This window comes from Balaenoptera physalus (assembly GCF_965194825.1).
Source record: "Balaenoptera physalus genome assembly, chromosome: 4".
NCBI classification, from domain to species: Eukaryota; Metazoa; Chordata; class Mammalia; order Artiodactyla; family Balaenopteridae; genus Balaenoptera; species Balaenoptera physalus.
The window spans coordinates 38,621,484-38,640,641 of NC_138891.1; the positions used below are offsets into that span (position 1 = coordinate 38,621,484).

The following is a 19,158-nucleotide window of genomic DNA, read 5'->3' on the forward strand; positions in this document are numbered from 1 at the left end:
CGTAATGTAACATAATCATGGGAGAGACTATCCTATCCCTTTTGCCATATTCTACCAGTTAGAAGCAAGTTATAGGTCCCGCCACACTCAGGGGGAGGAGGTTATACCAGGGTTTGGGTCACTGGAAGTCATTCTAGAATTCTGCCTACTACAGCTTAATTTTTTTTTTTTTAATTATGGGTAATGGCAAAAACCAATAAATGTTTGTAATTTGGAGATATTAAAATGTTGAATACAAAGAAGAAATGTATAGAACTTTAAAATCTCAAAGTTTAATGGAAATGACACATATTTTGAAGATGGGAAAATGGTTTTCTGTGCTTATCCTGGCTTATACTTACTGCCTTGGGCAGGAGAAATATCCAAGTATCTAAACTTTAGATCATAGTATATGATCCTAAAAGGAATAATCAAATAAGGAGTTCTGAAGGACATTTAATTACATAATTGGCTTAACTTGAGAACCATTTTACAAAGTGTTAGCCTCACTTGCATTAGGAGAGGATAAATGTAATTATATTTCCATAAGTAAGTTATATGGTTTTCCTCAGTGTTCATCAATTTGACTTTTCCTTGTAGGTTTTTTTTCTTTTAGTACCTTTAACAGATTATTTTTCATCAGAAGTACGTAATCTTGCCTTAGGATAGGTAATTCAGGTATCTTTTAAAGTTGTTTTCCTACAATGTACAATAACATGTCTACGGAAGTTTCTAGATCCCTACTCTCCCCTTTCTGGCTCCATACCATCCGTAGCCCCTTTTCCCATATGCCTCACACAGCTGTTCTGGAGTTAATGCAAATGCCATGAGGATCTGAAATGTACTCAGGATCTTGCCACTTTTAGGTCCTGCTTCTTGGGGAAAACTGCTCCATTGGTATTTAATAAAAAACAGCATGACATGGTGAGTTTATCTCTTTTTCCTGACATTGGCAATGACAGTGCAGTGCCCATTGTATACCACTGGTGTGAGGTGGCTTGCAAATCCCTACAGATATGTGGTTACTTCCCTACTTTCCCTCTCTTTTGCTTGGGCAACTGCCACATTGATGCACTGGAGCCACTCTTCTGCATTCTTCTCATCCTTGGCCTTGAAAACATAGCTTTTATTGTCTGTGAAGATTTCGAAAGCCCGAGGGAGAGAGCGGTCCCTGCGTTTCTTGGCCACAACTTTCACACTCTGTACTTTGCTGAGTTCTATTGGTGAGTCATCAGGATCATCTTTCTGAAATGCATGGGAAGGAAAGAACATGAGCTAGCTTTCATAGTATGGAAAGATCTCTGGCTCCTGGAGAATTTTCTAAGAGGATCAGAATCCTTTCACTTCATGTGGCTTAAGACCTGTGTTATTTTGGGTGCTAAAGCCTCAAAGAGTCATTAGAGCAAATGAAGGCGTGAGCAACTGGCTTTTTGTTGTACTATCTAGGGTTGAAACAAAATAGCTAATTTATAGAAAATTATTATACAGTGGGATTGGGAAAAATGCTTGATTCATATTTCTTTGACTTTATGTCATTTTCTACTGATACTAACACTGTATTAATAGAGCAAAATGCAGCAGTACAATTTGGGGTAATATTAACTCAGAATTTGAGATAATTTTACGGCTTGAAATTGAATTTTCTTTTGTGTTACCTCTGAGAAAGAGGTATTAATTGAACAAACAGGGTTCCAATGTTTAAGTAGATGAAACTGTTTTTGAAACTCTCTTGAGCTTTGGAAGCATGATTTGTCCACAAACATTAAGGGAAGGAATATTTAATGATGTTACATTTTCTTTGCATTAAAGCAGTTGCTTAAGGATCTCTCTAACACCAGAGTCATCATGATGGGCTAGCATGAATATTTTTAAGGAGTCAGATACTTCTTTAAAGCAATTTCAGGTCTTTAACATCCCTGAGCCCATTCTGTCTACTGGAGAACGTACCTGTGTTTGAGAATCTTACCAACTCTCTTTTCCCATCTCCCTTTCACAATCACCCTTCTCTCACTTTGCAGTGGAAAGGCATCTTTTTCACTCGTCCTAAACTTTCTATGGTGTATTGTCCACCTTGGAAAAATCTCAGGAGCATCAAACAAAAAGAGTAATTCAAAATACTGATGTCAGCAGAATAGAGAGTCTAGAAATAAACCCACCTATGGTTAATTAATCTTGAACAAAGGAGACAAGAATATACAATGGAAAAAGACAGTCTCTTCAGAAAGTGGTGTTGGGAAAGTTGGACAGCTGCATGTAAGTCAATGAAGTTAGAACACACCCTCATACCACACACAAAAATGAACTCAAAATGGAGTAAAGACTTAAACATAGACATGACACCATAGACCTCTTAGAAGAGACCATGGGCAAAACATTCTCTGACATAAATAGTACCAATGTTTTCTTAGGTCAGTCTCCCAAGGCACTAGAAGTAAAAACAAAGTAAACAAATGAAACCTAATCAAACTTACAAGCTTTTGCACAGCAAAAGAAACCATAAACAAAACGAAAAGACAAAGTACAGAATGGGATAAAATATTTGCAAATGATGCGGCTGACAAGGGCTTAATTTCCAAAATATGCATACAGCTCATACAACTCAACAACAAAAAAACAAACAACCCAATGGAAAAATGGGCGGAAGACCTAAATAGACATTTCTCCAAAGAAAAAATACAGATGGCCAATAGGCACATGAAAAGATGCTCAACATTGCTAATTATTAGAGAAATGCAAATCAAAACTGTAATAAGGTACCACCTCACACCAGTCAGAATGGCCATCATTAAAAAGTCTACAAATGCGTCTGGAGCCTGTGCTCCGCAACAAGAGAGGCCGCGATAGAGAGAGGCCCGCGCACCGTGATGAAGAGTGGCCCCCACTTGCCGCAACTAGAGAAAGCCCTCGCACAGAAACGGAGACCCAACACAGCCAAAAATAAATTAAAAAAAAAAAAGTCCACAAATAACAAAATGCTGGAGAGGGTGTGGAGAAAAGGGAACCCTCCTACACTGTTGGTGGGAATGTAAGTTGGTGCAGCCACTATGGAGAAGAGTATGGATGTTCCTCAGAAAACTAAAAATAGAATTACCATATGATTCAGCAATCCCACTCCTGGGCATATATCTGGACAAAACTGTAATTCATAAAGATACATGCAACCCTATGTTCATAGCAGCACTAGTCACAATAGCCAAGACATGGAAACAATCTAAATGTCCATCAACAGATGAATGGATAAGGAAGATATGGTACATATATACACTATATATGGTACATATATGTACTATTACTCAGCCACAACTACCGAGCTCACGCACCACAACTACTGAAGCCCGCGTGCCTAGAGCCCGTGCTCTGCAACAAGAGAAGCCACCGCAATGAGAAGCCCATACACCGCAACGAAGAGTAGCCCCCGCTCACTGCAACTAGAGAAAGCCTGCACGCAGCACCGAAGACCCAATGCAGCCAAAAAAAAAAAAAAAAAGTGAAAAATAACACTATAGTCTTTTAGTTCTTACTTTAAAATGCACATTTTCCTCATTTACAAGAAAAGCCCTTTATGATGTGGCTGAAGCTTCAGCTGGACTGCTGACCACTGCATGTTTACTGTCTCCCTGGGGATGAGAGGGATTTTGCTGTGGTCTTCACGCTATATTATATTATTTCCTAATATTTGAGCCAAATGTTCTGTCATATTTCTGGAATGTCAAACCATTATTTCCTGATAAAGATGTCAAATAAGTTAGCCAATCATACAATAGTTTATTCTCTAAACTTTATTAAAAAGCTCCAAATCAAGAAGTATAAAGGTCATTATTTGAGTTCAGGAAAAACATTCTTATGCACTAACTCTACTTTGTTAATGCATAAGAGGGATCTGAAAAATCACTACATCTTAACTTCTATTCTGATTTCTTTAATAAAGACAGGAAATTCAAATGGTCATTTTAAACACTTTGTAAATGCTTCAGTGTGAACCTACGCTAAAAAAATGTTTCCTTAAACCTCCAATAACTTTCCAAATTGAACACACCATTATACTTCCCCTTCAAAAAGACCTTCAGCCCATTCGTCTATTTTATAAAACACATAGATGAAGAAAGTAACATGAGTTCAAAATAGGTGTCACCAAAATGTTCTTTTTCATTCAAAAAGTTAATGTGAAGTCTTATTAACTAAAAGAGCATTGATCAGAATTCGTCATAATTCAGATACACCATACTTGATTCCTGCTGAGTAGTAAGTTCAAACAAATTTTGTAATGAGCACTCCAAAGATATAGTGCATGTGCTCTTAGTGAAATGTAATTTTCAAGTAATTTAACACTCTCATTAATTAATTCAGACACAGTTTGGTTTGCCACTGACCCTGTATTTTAAGTGTACATGGGAAGTTGGACAGTATACTCATTTAAGAACATGCTTTGGTGTCACACTGCCTGAGCCTAACTCGTTTTACCCTTTCTCACCTTACTGGCTCTAACCTTGGACAAGCCCATCAGTCTCTTTGTGCCTCAGTTTCCCCATCTATAAAATGGCAATAACAATAGTGCTGACCTCAAAGGATTGTTCCGAAGATAGATAGAGGCAATCCAGTGTGGCATGTGATAAGCTCTGATAAGTTATTATTATTATATCTCAAAATGGTCAAGAAGTAGGTCAAAATTTCATGCTCCCTGATCTGTAATGAGTAGAGTTTAATGATAAATAAAACTGATTTGAAAAGAAAGGGATAACTTTGCATTGCTGATTGCAACAGAATATTATTTCACAAGCTTCCCACTGAACGTTCAGAATATGGATATTTACTGAGCATCCTACTTCAGATCGAAAGTACCTCTTCAGATTGAAGAGGTACAGTGAACCAACTAACATAGGAATGAACAGAATAGACAGTCAAAGGGGCATATATAATAAAATGACACTGTAAAATGGAGAAGGAAAAAATTATTGGCCTTTTAACTCAAGACAAAATGCCTAGCTGGCAGAGATCAAGACCTTAAAAATGCAAGTGTAAAAGATGGTAGGGGTACTTACAGACTTTCCTTTTTGAAACAGAAGTTGATTTCCAGCCAGTGTAAAATAGCGGGTTTTCCACCTTTTGATGAACTTCCATCTGACTTGCTTCTCTTTAAGTTTTCCTTCTATGAGAGGCTGGCCATCTTGATTTACAACTGTTGAAGGTAACAGAACGATCAAGCCATTTATTTTCCATTATTTATTTGGCAAGTGATCAAAAGTCAGAATTGTACAGTGAACCAGACCCAGTAAGTACATTTGGATAGTGGGCTAACAAATTATGAATTTGGTTAACCTTCCCCTTTTGTCCCTAAAAGAATGCACAATTTAGATATGATAATGGGAAAGTGTTGAAAGCCCTCATCGAGATTTGCAAAAGGAACATAGTTCATGAAAAGAGCATTTGGTTAGCAGTTATTTAAGGTTCATCCAGACATTCAGCTTTCTGTGCTTCCTGACTCCTTTGTTTCATGGTATTCTGTTCACATGAACTGCTTAGAAATATAGCTTTATAAATAATCATAAACCAAGTATATTTAGCTATTTGTCAGTAAAAGTCAATGTAGTGCTCCAAAAGATGTGTTTTTCTGAATCCTTAACAGCTGCAAAGGCAAACTTACCTAACTCTTTTTTTTTTTTTAATTATTTATTTATTTTATTTATGGCTGTGTTAGGTCTTCGTTTCTGTGCGAGGGCTTTCTCTAGTTGCGGCAAGTGGGGACCACTCTTCATCGCGGTGCGCGGGCCTTTCAATGTCGCGGCCTCTCTTGTTGAGGAGCACAGGCTCCAGACGCGCAGGCTCAGTAATTGTGGCTCACGGGTCTGGTTGCTCTGCAGCATGTGGGATCTTCCCAGACCAGGGCTTGAACCCGTGTCCCCTGCATTGGCAGGCAGATTCTCAACCACTGCGCCACCAGGGAAGCCCTTACCTAACTCTTTTGAACATGATTTTTCCACTCTGGAACACACACACTCTATCTCCACTGTCCATATTTGAATCTTCACCTAGTTAAAAACTGATCATTTCTTGTTTCAACTCAAACGTTGCTTCCTCTGGGAGACCTTTCCCAAACCCAGACTCGAGTGACTTTGTCTTCTATATGTTCTCAAAGCAACTGGCGTGTTTCTTTTCTATCAGGTATCATCATTTGTAGATGATTATTGGTATTTACCTTATTAATATCTTTCTTTCCCATTCAACTGAAAGCTCCATGAGGGCAGGGTCTTTGCTTTGTTCACTATTGTTATATCAGGCATCTAACCTAGTATGGAGTCTATAAATTTTTGTTGAATGAATGAATGAATGAATGGATTCATTTTACATTGAAGTAGAGTGTGTATGATTACACATAACCATAGAATTAGAAGACCGGTTACAATGTCAGAAGTTTAAATGTTGAACTGAAGAATTCCATTTGTTTTACCAACTACATAAGATTCACTCTTCAAATTTCAAATTCATGTGAAAGCATCTGATTTCTGGGGAGTATGACAATATTTATTTATATACATTAATGTTCAATTTTCATAGCACCTTGAAAGTAATGAAATTTGTTCATCACTATGAAATTTGGACAGTACCTCTTTGACCATATGAACACAACCTATCCTTCCCATCTACCATTTCTCTTATCTAATGTAGGTAAAAAAATTACCTCAGACAGGGGATTTGTCCACCTTAACAGCACTGTTGGGGTAAGAATAATGCAATGTATAGTTTTTATAAACAAAGTTCTATTAAAGTTAATCTAGTTTTTTTCCCTTCTTGTCTGATGACTAGTCAATTGGATGTTCCATTGTCAATCCCAAATTAAGGCTAATAACTGAAACAACATATGAAATATATTGTTAGATAGTGATAGGGTTGTGATGAAGATAGAATAGAGAGTGAGTGACTTGGGGGTTGGCGCACATGCATTTAAGTGGTCAGGAAAGAGCTTCCATATTTGAGGTGGCATTTAATCTGAGGCTTCAGTGATGAGAAGTGTCCCCCATTTTCTGCGATGCTCCATGGTGGCTAGTACTAGGTATAGCAGAGGGTATGGAAAGCAGTCACTCAAGAATCATTGGCAATCAATGTCAAGAAAATTATCTCAGTGTTCTGCTTTGCTTTACTAGGAATCATCTGATTTAGAGCTTTCTTAAAGCTAGTATGCTCTTTGCAAATTTAAATTTTCCATAAACACAGTGCTTGCTTCCTTTGTGCAGCAGGTAAAGCACTTAGGACTCCATGTCTTCCCCACATGCTATTGGTCCTAGAGGGCGGGGACAGCCTGCTTGCCATGTGCTCACAGTGTCGGCCTGGGCTAGGGGTTCCATGAATGTCTGCTAACACGTGCTGTTGAGTCATGAAGAGTGCAGCAGCCCGTCTGGGAGGACGAAGGGAAGGTCCAACGGAGGTCCAAGAGGAGAAAACAAACCAACGAGCAACTAAGTAACAACAAGGAAAAACCCAAGCCAAAAATAGGATTCATTTTTTTCTAAAACACCCATTTCCTATGCTTTCAAATTAGAAAAAAAATGCTGATCTAATTGTAACGCTGAAGGATTTCTGAATAACCATTCAGAAGAGTTAGATTCGAGTCCTCTTAACCACTGATTTCTTCTCAGCAAAGAGGAAATAATAATTGCTCCCACCTGCTTTACAAGGATGTTGAGAGATCAAAAATCAAAATAAAGAAATTTATGTGAGGACACTAGGTAAGTAGCAAAGAACTACTACCCCTGCCCCCCTCTTTTATTAAAGAACTTACTTCACCTTTTGTAACCACATTGCTGTCTTGCCATTTTTAATGGTAAGATGATTTAATATAATGCAATGTCATTTAATAACAGAACATTTTTCCAGTCTTTCTCCCATATTTACTCAAAGAAACATTTGAAATAGTCATGATATCTGAGCTGATTTGAAATCACGATTGGTTTAGGTAATATTTAAGCACATGTGTCCTTCTAGATCTGACATAGGGAATTAGCTTCAAGAACTTCTCCTCAACATAGATCCAAATCTTAAGGCAGGTCCAAATGTTTCACTTTAAGTGTATGTGACAGAAGTCATACTTGGCAAAATAGTTGAAGGAATTGTTTGAGACATGGAGTGGCTGGGATATCATACCCTCATATCCACATGCCCACAATGACCGTGAGAGACTCCAGAGAAAATGATAGGCTTACTGGAGAACAAAAGGATGAAGGATGATGGAGAAACACTGCTAAGTGAAGACTTTTCACTGTAGCCCAGTAAAAGTGGACCCCAGGGGAAAAGTCCATGGAAAGGATTTTAGGAAGGAAATGTTAGCAGCACTTTAAACTAGCTGCATGTTAGGGCTTTAATTTAGGCATCAGAGTCAGCTTCAGATAATTTGTAAAAGCCAGGCTATTTGTAGCTGTAGGATTAATTTAAAAATAGTTTCAAAAGGCAAAAAAAGAAAAAAAAAAGACTTAAAATTTTTTCCAGTGGCTATCCCAGGCCCTAAAAAAAATTTTTTTTTTAATAATTATGTCTGGCAAATGCGTGACTGGCCATGTGTCCTTTTAATAGGTCTATTGCCCATAGCATGTCCCAGTAAGCAATAATTCTCATATGATATTGCAGTCTCTTCATGGTCAAAACAGGGAACTAATTCTTTCTAAGGATGATCATATTACACTTGAAAAATAACATGTGGAATGAGACTATGAGGGAATGATTGTGTGTCTAAAACTATCTTGTTTGCACGTAATGCATAAAGGATACTTAAATATTTTCTCACTTGCCAATTAACACATTATTTCGTTCAAAGCACCACAATTTGGCTAAGACATTCTTTACCAACCAGGATCTGTTCCTTTTTTAAATTATCAGTTGGCTGAAAAAACTATGGAATATTAAACTGAATTCTGTAGTGCAATTGGAACCCAAACTATTACCATGTTTATCAACTTAAAAGTCTTTTAGAGTGCTAATACAAATGGTCATATATTAATTGTATTCCTTTTGTGCACCAAGAGTTGAAAATATTTATGTTGATAAAAGATGAAATTTGAAGGTGTTAGTCTTACTCAACACAAAGTTGGTGAATAAGAGTGAAATAATATCAGACCCAGATACCTTAAAGCAAGAAAGAATATTCCTCTGTTGATCTACCAACCATATCCAGTCATCTCACACATAATTTCGAGCACAGATAAGCTGAAAGGCACTGTGTTTGGATCTGAGGGGGTCATAAAGCCCAGCTCAGAGAGAGCTTGAATTTATCATCTTGTGGGGAGATAAAGCATTTTACAAATTTGACAACTCAGTGTAGAGTTTGGCAAGTGCACCTGCAGAAGTAAAAGCCAAGCATTACAGAACTCAAAGAAAGGAAATTCTACTTCTAGCTGGGAGAGGGTGACATGAGGGCTGGGCCCCCACTGAAGAAGGGAGAAAGGAACTTCTAGGAGGAGTACAGAGAAGGCCTGAGGTAACAAGTGGGACATGTGAGGGAAAGTGCATGAAAAGAAAAAAACTTAAAGAAGCTGGAAGAATCAATGAACTCAGAAGCAAGTTCACTTCTTCTGCAAGTAAAGCAGTCACTTTGGTCAAAGTCATGAGCTGAAGGTGGGGGATCGGCAGGCGATTCAAGATTTTTTGGTGCAAGATCCAGGAAAGAGATTGGGTATCAAATAGTCATGGGGAGGCCATATTGGACTTCATTTGAAAGTTCTTCTGAAACCCCATTAGAAAGGACCTTGTTGGGGCTTCCCTGGTGGCGCAGTGGTTGAGAATCTGCCTGCCAATGCAGGGGACACGGGTTCGAGCCCTGGTCTGGGAAGATCCCACATGCCGCGGAGCAACTGGGCCCGTGAGCCACAACTACTGAGCCTGCGCGTCTGGAGCCTGTGCTCCGCAACAAGAGAGGCCGCGATAGTGAGAGGCCCGCGCACCGCGATGAAGAGTGGCCTCCACTCGCTGCAACTGGGGAAAGCCCTCACACAGAAACGAAGACCCAAACACAGCCAAAAATAAAACTAATAAATAAATAATAAATAAAAAAATAAAAAAAAAAAAAAAGAAAGGACCTTGTTTTTAAGGACCAAGGAGGGGCCTAGAGCCTGTGAAGGTCCAGCCAGCACAGACATGAAGCCTCACAGACCCCAGATGGGATCTGCTATGGATCAGGGATGGTTGCAGCAGGAAACAGGGGGCACCTCAAGCTGGGCAACTGAGGGCAGTTAATAAAGGGACTATTTACACAGATGTGGGCAAGGTGTAGGAAAAGCACCTTAGTACTCTGGTGCCAGGAGCCAGGAGGAGGCATAACACCCCTCTCTGGCTGAAGAGGAAAGCGAAGGGAACAGTTAGGACCCAGAAGGAGACCTGTATGAAAGAGCGGTGCCTGCAGGAGTTGTGGCTGTGGATTGAGGACACAGTCAACCTGGGGTGACCAAGCAGGGAGGGAGTTGGGAATAAATAAGCAGACCTCACTCTGCTCCCTCCCTCTGATCTCCTGCCAGAATGTAACTGAAAGCCAGAGGTAAGGAGAATGGAAAACCCTGGAGAGGCACCTATTCTAAACTGGGCGTAGGAAGCAGAAAAGCTTCCTGGAGAATATGTGTCTGAGCTGAATTCTGAAGGACAAGTAGCAGTGATGAAGGTGAAGTGAAGAAGGATATTCTGAAAAAAAAAAAAAAACATATGCAAAGGGCTGAGGCTGACAGAGTGGGCATGAAATGCATTCTAGGAACTGTCACTCATTCTTTGTGATGGAACCTGGTGGGGCTTGGCAAACAAGAGATGAGATGTGAGATTCAAGAAGAGGCTAATCCTAAAGATCCCTGGACATCGTGAAAAGTGGAAGCTAATACTTTGTAACATAACATCATAAAAAATAATAATTTCTGTAGTCATATAACCCTTTTATCTCAAGAGCACAAGAGCTCAATAATTCAAGGTCTCCACCTTGTTTTAAGATCTGTTGCAACTGTGAATATGTTTTTAGCCAATTATAATTTAGTTAAACATAGTGTGTTGGACGCCATGTTTACTCCTTACTATAATAAATCATACAAGGCTGTACCAAAGGCTTTCTCTGGCCTAGGCCTAGGGTTGATGAGGTAAGGGCAGTGACTTTGGAGTCAGACCTCAGCTGAAGTCCAGAATCTGTTACTTTAACAGCTGACTGATCTTGTACAAGTTGTTTAACTTCACTGAGCTTCAATTTCCTCTTCTCCAAAGATGTCATGCTTAACAACAGGGCCACTGTGAATGGCTGTGCAGGCTGTTCACTGCACAAGAGCACTCAGCCAAGGGGTAAGTAGGGGCTGAAATTCAGCCCGAATTTTGCTGTTTAAGTCTACACCCCCAAGTGGACATCATCCACCATAAATAAAGGCACAGAAATGCTGTAAAGGTTAACAGTAGCCTTGCTTTACCAAGTCCTGGTACATAATAAGGGGTCAACAAATAGTAGCTACTATCATCATGATCATGACCATGATCATGAACATAAAATCATCATCATCTCTTACTGTGATGATGAACAGGTGGTTTTTATAAATACCATATCCTAATGACTTTAGGATAAAACCCATCTCCCTTCCTCCAATTAAGAATGTAATGAAACCTATACTATATTAAAGTGTTAGGAACAGTGAGAGAATTCAGAGTAAGACAGGAAACCTTTTTAAAGTTCAAGGACTGCAGGCTTTGAACTTGAGGTGTGACAAGCAATTCAAAGAGTCCCAAAGGGAGGTGAACTCTTCAGTTGTTGGTAACAGATCCACTTATTCACAAAGACTGCCATATTCAAGCTAATCCAATAGTGGATTGGGCTGCACTGGGAGCCTTTTCCACATCATTGGTGGTCGCTCCCTTTTATTCCAGAGTTCCTGCTTATTCTTATGACAGTAGGTGGTGACACGTCCCCCACCATTAACTACTATTCACATTGTACCGACTTCTATCCACACCCAGAAGTTCCTTATACTGTGTGCTTTTTGGCTTACGCAACTTTTGTCTTGAAAGTATTGCATTGTACAAGAATAATTAAGATGGTTGTGAATTTAATTTGTGATATTCGAATTTTTAGATATTTTTTGATTGTTAAAGACAAATACCTTCAAAAGAAGGCATATTCTGGAAGAAAAAACGTAAATCTCAAATACTTAGTTTTAAAATAAGAACTGAGAAAAAGTATGTCTTTTAAAAAATTTTCCCTTGAAATGACTGCTTCTGGGAATTACAACTCCTGTACAGTCTGTGGGGAATTATTTTGTATGTATTGAGAGTCTCAAATTTACTTCAATTCCCTTCTATGGTTTTACTGATTTTCTTGTATGTGTGCCAGTTCTAATAAAGCCAACTCTAATTACAGAGGATATGCTTAAAGAGGGATAGAATCATTAAATGAGGAGGTCATAGGAGCCACATTTAGTAGGCTGAGCATCTGTGGTTTCTGAAATCACTAAGGATCGTAACAAATGGCATGTTTTGTATGAATATCCAGGCAGTGTTTTAGAAGCCCATATTTCCTTACAGTAGTAAATAAACGAGGAGGTATCATCCAGCATCCATTTTGTAACATCCTACAAGATGCGTGGGGTCCAAAAAAGGACAAACTCATTTTGACAGCAGCCCTTTGAGGGCACTTTCACATGTGCCGAATGGCTTCCTTTCTCAGTAATTTCATACCCATCAAAATGTAGTCTGCTTTCTAGGCTTCTCTATTAATCACTGAAATATTGATCTAAAAAAAACCTCAAAACTACTCTTTTATAAGCTTGTAGAGCAGTGTTTCCCAAACTGTGTTCTGAGGGCCACCTACATCAGAATTAGCTGCTGGCTTCTTAAAATGCACACTACAAGGAACCACCCCAAACCTACTGAATCATAATTTTGGGGTAGGGTGAGGGACCCTGCATTTTTAACAGGATCCCCAGGTTATTCTAACATAGCTCAGGAACTTCTAGGAAATGATAGTAGCCTCATGGTAGATGACAGTAATAGGTCGTACAATATCCAAAATAGTAAAACTGCAAAACCAGTAGTGGGAAGAAAATTGTTATGACCGTTCCATAAAATTAAAGAATAGAATAGCAGTATAAGATCATATGCATGTCCTTGGCTTAAGTTAATAGAGTTATAGAAGAAAATGTTCAGAATCAATGTTTGTGGAATTTGGCTTACTTATGGTTTCATCAGTGAAATAAAAATTTTAAGGCCACTTGCCAAGAAGGTAACCTGCTCAGTAAGTTCTGAGCAGTAAGTATGGTCACCTTTGTGCCCTCATGGGAACCTATCAAAGAAGACTGGCCCAGACTTGCCCAGTAATGACTGACAGGGACCAATGGGAAAAGATCAGAGGTGGTAGAAATGAATGGAGAGATTGCTCAATCTTATTCTTGAACTTTGAATAAAAAAGGATTCCATACACACTTCCCATGTTGGTCCCATGCTGTCATCTCATTAATACGATGTCATGGATAGGTATTGCTGGCAACACCTGACCATAGGATTTTAGACAGTTTAAAATGTCGAGTGCTTTCCCACACGGCCTTGACATTGTACAGCTTTCCTTGTATGGGAAAAAATAGATCTGACACACTCGTACCAGCTCTGTGATAAGGAGGGTCACCTTGTTTGGGCTGTACAAGTTGCACACGTTAGCCATTGTCCCACCTGCATGCACGTACATTCTTGGTGTTTAAGAGCATTCTAAGGTGTGTCTACACTGCTTTTGTGGAATTATTTAACACAAGTTCCATCTGTTGTGGTTCAACACTTGGCCTCAAACCTTTTGGCAATAAATAGAAGTTTTACAATGTCTGCATTGGAAGCTTTATCTATAACATATACACCATAACACTGTGTGTATTTGACATACATACATACACACACAATAACTCACTCTCTGTTAAATAAAATGATCTTTCATAGTACTTTTGAGAAGAGCTTATTTAAGAAAATACTGTTTATACAAAGAATACGTTTGGCACAAAAGACACACTGCAAATGTCATCATATGAATACCTTTTTTCTCTTAAAATGAATTATTGTGAATTCATTAATTTGTTTTTTGTCACCACTTGCCTAAGAAAAATATTACTAAAATTTTTTTGAGAAGATACAAAATTGGTCATTCATTTATTTGGCAAATATTTATTGAGTATCTATTGTGTGCTAGGGGCTGAGGATAGATGGATGAGGGGGACTCCCTCCATAGAACTTGTTTACTGCAGGAAGTAGACATTAATCAAATAATCACATGCAAAAGCCAACCAAACGAAAGAATAACAAAAAAACCCCACAAGATGACAGGTATATCAAGTATTACAGGGAGAGCTCCGAAGTACTTTGAGGACCTTAGCATAAATCAGGAGGTTATAGAAAGGCAATGAATCTGAGTTGTAATGGGAAAGCTAAGATCTACATTAACTAGGTGATGAGGGGAGAAAGGGCACTCCTAGCAGAAGAACAGCAGATACAAAAGCAAAGTGGCAGGAAGAAGTGAGGTGAGTATAAGAAACTGAAAGGAGTTCTTTCTGGGCAGAGCGGAGAGGAGCAGATGGCACTGGGGACAAGATGAGGCTGGAAAGGCCGGGAGAGAGCGTTGCATGTGAAGCTCTCAGGCACATGATATGGAGTTTGGTCTTTGAGCTAAGAGCTGTGGGAAGCCACTGTAAGGTTTTATGCAGAGAGTGGTCCCATCAGATTTGTGCCTTGAAGAGGTCATTCTGGCTGCAATGTGGGAAGGAGGTTGGAAGGTCCAAGTAGCACAGTCAGGAGGCTATTGCCATTATTTTAGGTAAGAGGTGATGGTAGTTTGCTTTAGGGCAATGGAGACAGGTGGACAGAGTTGAGCACAGTTGAGAAGGTAAATCCACAATACTGGGTGATAGATTAGATGGGGTAGGAGAGAGGGCAGTGGGTCTCTGGCTGATGCATCAGAATGAGGGATGTTGTATTTACTGAAATGGGGAATGCTGGAAGAAAATCAAGTGTTGTTTGTTTGTTTGTTTTTGGGGGGGGAGGGGGCAAGGGCAGGACACTTACGAGTTTTAATTTAAATGAACTGAGTTTGAGATGCCTTTGAAGTACCAAGCAGGCGATGGGAGAAGTCAGTCAGAGGAGGGGCCTGGACTGCAGATACACATTTGGGAGTTTTGTCATAGAAGAGGTTACTGAAGCCGCAGAAGCAGTGGAGACTGACGGGGAGAGAGTTACAGTGAGGGGAAGAGAGGTGCTCTGACAATGAATAGGTGGATGGAGGAAGGTGGGCCCAGAAAGGAGGCTGAGAAGGAGTGTCTAGAGTAGAAAGGAGGCCGAAGGAGTGCTATGTCTCAGAAGGCAAAGGGAGAAATGTTTGAGGAAGGAGGAATTGGCCAACAGAATTGAATGCTGCTTAAGGCAAGTGACACAAGGACTGAACATACCCAGTGCCTGGGACCTGCGTGGCTTCAAATGACCACAGAGATAATGGGCTTAGAGGCCAGATTAGAGAGGGTTGAGTCAGGAGGAGAAGGAGGCAAGGAAATTCAGAGTGAGCAGTGATGGGACTCTTTTGGCTTTAAAGAGGAGGTGAGAGAGAGGCAGTAGGTAAAGGGAAAGGAGACGTTAAGCCAGTTGAAGGTGTTTAAAAGCCCATGGGAGTTAAAGTTGGAGGGAGAAATTGAATAAAAAAGAGAGAAAGGGTAATCTATGCTGTGGAGTTTCTGAGAAGGTGGAAGGGATGAGATCCAAGGCAAAATATGAGGTATTTGATGACTTCATTCTCAGTGTCCGCTAAACGCACTTATATGTCTTTTACATAGGGGAGCTTGTGGCTGAAAAATAAGTTTCATTCCTAATGTATTTGTATAGGTAGAGAAAAAATTAAGATTACTCTGAAAGGTGATGACTAGAGCGCTTTTAAAAGATATTAAGTTATTTATTTTAAAAAACTACATAAAAATTCTTATGTCACTTCAAATCTGTAAAGTGGTAGAGACTGATTTATTCACTCTAGTCTGCCTTTCTAAAGCATGCTTCTTCTTCTCCACGTGTTGTCTTGACTCAGCTTATTCTCTGAGTGGAAGAGGACACATTTCAATGCCCGATGATTTGTTTGTGGGTAACCACAGAGTGATTCACGCTTTGCTGCAAGTAAACTTTCAGCCTAACAAGAGAAGATTGTTGTTGACCCAATATGGAAAGGCAGAAGGATTAGGATAGTGACGCTGGTTGAAAAATGGAAGTTAACCCCTGAAGGGTATTAGGCTACTGATTTTAGCTTATTTCTGATAGAGGCTCACAGGTTATTAGCAAGCTTACTATGAACTCTGTGTGTATGTGTGTACTGAAACCGTTTAGTAAAATATTAAAATTGGGTATCCATATAGTGTTGAAACTTTGTACATAGCAACATTTTCTTCTTATAAAAGCTTACTTTGCAAAAGCTGCTATTTCAAGGTTTCAGTTTAGTAAGTTATTTTTTTTAATTTTGAGAAAGAATTAGATTTTAAAGTTGCATTTCAAAACAAATCCTATTTCTTCTATCATCATCCTATCGCTTTACATGATCCATGAATTACTCCATCATCCATGTATATGCCAAATACTTGTTAAACGCTACCACGTGCCAGGTACTGGGTAGGGCATACAAAGAAGAATAATGGATGGTTTTTCCACTTCTAGTTTACTGTCTAGTGGGGGATATTGATGGCAATGTGCTGTGTACACTACAGAAGGTGTGGTCAGAGAATGGAAAGGACAGAGAGGAGAGAGTTTATTCTGTTGGGGTGGTGTGTCCATGTATGCCAGTGTGTATGTACGTGTGTGTGTGTGTGTGTGTGTGTGTGTGTGTGTGTGGGGTGGTGTGTCCATGTATGCCAGTGTGTATGTACGTGTGTGTGTGTTTGTGTGTGTGTGTGAGGGAGAGAGAGAGACAGAGACAGAGAGAAAATGTGAGTGTGAGAAGGTTTAACAGAGAGGAATAGAACAGGGAGATGGGAAGAGGGGAAAGGGAAAAAGATTTCAGGATAAGGATAATAACTTATCTGAGTTGATGAGCACGTATTTATTTTGTCATTAACTAACTCAAAGTATCTTTGAACAACAGTCTGGGGTTCAATTTTATGAACCGAGTCATTAACAGTATACACGTGTGAAAATGTGAAGTTATCCTGCCCAACCACTGCCCTGTTTTTGGCACTCCAAGCACATTTAACATGGAAGACAACATGCTCACACACTGTGGTAGGAGGGAAGGCATCATAAGACAAACCCAGTCACTGCATAAATCCAAAGTGGGTTTTCTTTTGTCACCCTTAAAGTTCTGTGAAAGTTGGCACTAAAATTAAATGGAAAAGTTTCATATTAATGGACCCACAGGCTATTTATGTCTTACAAGTTCGGTCCTCAGAGGTCATTTAGCCCATTTTCTTTTTTTTTTTTTTCGCCACGCGGCATGCAGGATCCCAGTTCCCTGACCAGGGATCAAACCCATGCCCCCTGCAGTGGAAGCACGGAGTCTTAACCACTGGGCCACCAGGGAAGTCCCTAGCCCATTTTCATGTTGGTGTCTGGAGTGGAAAGCCATCTAGCCCACGCTGAAGGTGTCCGGCAAAGGAGAGCCACACTGCTGTTACCAGTTTCTAGTGTCTGAAGAAAATCTCCTGACAGAGGTCTTTCTTATCCTGATAGCATTTTGAAACCATCTCTATTTGCCCATGTGATATAATGGACAGCATGTTCTTATAGCACAAATGTTTGAAATCAAGTTCTAAAGAGGAATCATGATAGATGGTTGAAGTCTGTCTGAAAAAATGTCTTTCATTCTCTTTGATAGCCTAAGGACACCTCCTACAGACAATCACATTCAATATCTAAATATCCAGTGACTAAGAGAGTGATCACACTGGCGAGTGCTCAGATCTACAGAGGGAGACACAAGTGCCAAAACCAAGACAGCTATGAGTTGTTTTCTGTAGGGTGTAAGGACAAAGGCATCCCATGTGTCTCAAGAAACAAGAGTGAAAGTCACGATTTAGTTCCTCCTCTTCCTTTAAAAAAAAAAAAGTGACTGAATAGACAGCCAGATGTGTTCCAGGACGGTCCAGCTGATTAATTCTTACTGTTAACATGCACTAGCAGTTCCAGGACACAAGGATGACTGATAAAGGGATTTGTTTGGTTTTCCAGCAATAGATTCTGTTCTGTTTGATCTATTTGCTCAATCTCTATTCTCTCATTCATGTGGGGTAATGGGATTCGCAATAAACACCAACAAGCAAGTCTCTGAGGATTCTTGAGTTACTTCAGTGACTTTCTAACCTTCTACTCTGTACTTTTATAAAATGATTATCAGAAACTGAATCAGCAATTGGAGGGATTGGAAATAGCTTCTACGTAACCATTTCCTACATGTAATCATTTCCCACACATTATCATACTAAAACCCCTGCTCATCTTTGAGTAGATTAAGTCATCAGAGAGGTATCAACAGATCACTCCTTGGTCTTTCCAATACAATATAACATTATGAAATAATTGTTCTTGTAATTTTCAATATTCCATGTGCTTAAGTTGGATTTGCCCTAGAGATTGAAATTTCAGGTTCAGGAATTAACCTGGATTAAAATCCTAGTTGTACCACTTAGTAGCTGTGTGACCTTGGAAAAAGTACTTAACCTCTCTCTGTGTTTCAGTTTCTTGATCTGTAAAATGGACTCAATAATGGTGAGAAAAATGCATGTAAGACTTAGCACATAGTTAGTGTGATAAATGCCAGCAATTATAATTTTAAGACCTTTACACTATGCTAGCATTTAGTTTCCTCTGACTTCACACCCAACTGGAAAAAAAATACATTTTTCTGAATACCAAATAGTAAACTTCTGTGCATTTCTGTGTGTTGACGGTACAGTTGATGGGAAGATGAATGGGAGTTGGTGGGGTGATGTGACTTTTACCCGAGGAGGGGAATGTCCTTAAAGTGACCATGGAAGCCAGTTGATTTGCTGTCAATTTCTGGAGTCCCACAGTTTAGTTTACACATTATTAAGAAGGATTTATATTTCAGGATAACTTTCCTGATGTCTAATTGAAATTTTCTAATGGCCTCATTAGAAAATATTGGAACAACAAATATTTGAGAACATTGTACTGTTTGCCAATACCTTAAAAAAAACCCCAAATGCAATTTCTTCAGCCTTTTGTCCT

General features: G+C 39.4%; 1 protein-coding gene and 2 long non-coding RNA genes across 10 annotated transcripts in view; 2 read left to right on the forward strand and 1 right to left on the reverse strand.

Moving 5' to 3' along the window:
• The window catches only part of VEPH1 (ventricular zone expressed PH domain containing 1), a 298,073-nt gene that overhangs the window by 78,227 nt on the left and 200,688 nt on the right, over positions 1-19,158 (reverse strand). For 5 of the 8 annotated variants that reach the window (XM_082459532.1, XM_082459534.1, XM_082459529.1 and 2 more), the window contains 2 exons: positions 5,019-5,155; positions 253-1,224 (listed from right to left, as the gene is read on the reverse strand). In XM_082459532.1, the coding sequence (XP_082315658.1) occupies positions 988-1,224; positions 5,019-5,155 (374 nt within the window). In that variant the 3' untranslated portion in view covers positions 253-987. Of the gene's footprint in view, positions 1-252; positions 1,225-5,018; positions 5,156-19,158 lie in introns of those variants that run through there. The other 3 variants (XR_014262903.1, XR_014262904.1, XM_082459535.1) reach the window with 1 other exon arrangement.
• LOC309659751 overlaps positions 1-19,158 on the forward strand; it is a 701,522-nt gene that overhangs the window by 73,667 nt on the left and 608,697 nt on the right. The gene's annotated exons all lie outside the window — the stretch shown is intronic.
• LOC309659736 overlaps positions 9,703-19,158 on the forward strand; it is a 457,573-nt gene continuing 448,117 nt past the window's right edge. Inside the window, exon 1 of the long non-coding RNA XR_014262926.1 lies at positions 9,703-9,916. This is a non-coding gene — a long non-coding RNA (uncharacterized lncRNA). The remainder of the gene's footprint in view (positions 9,917-19,158) is intronic.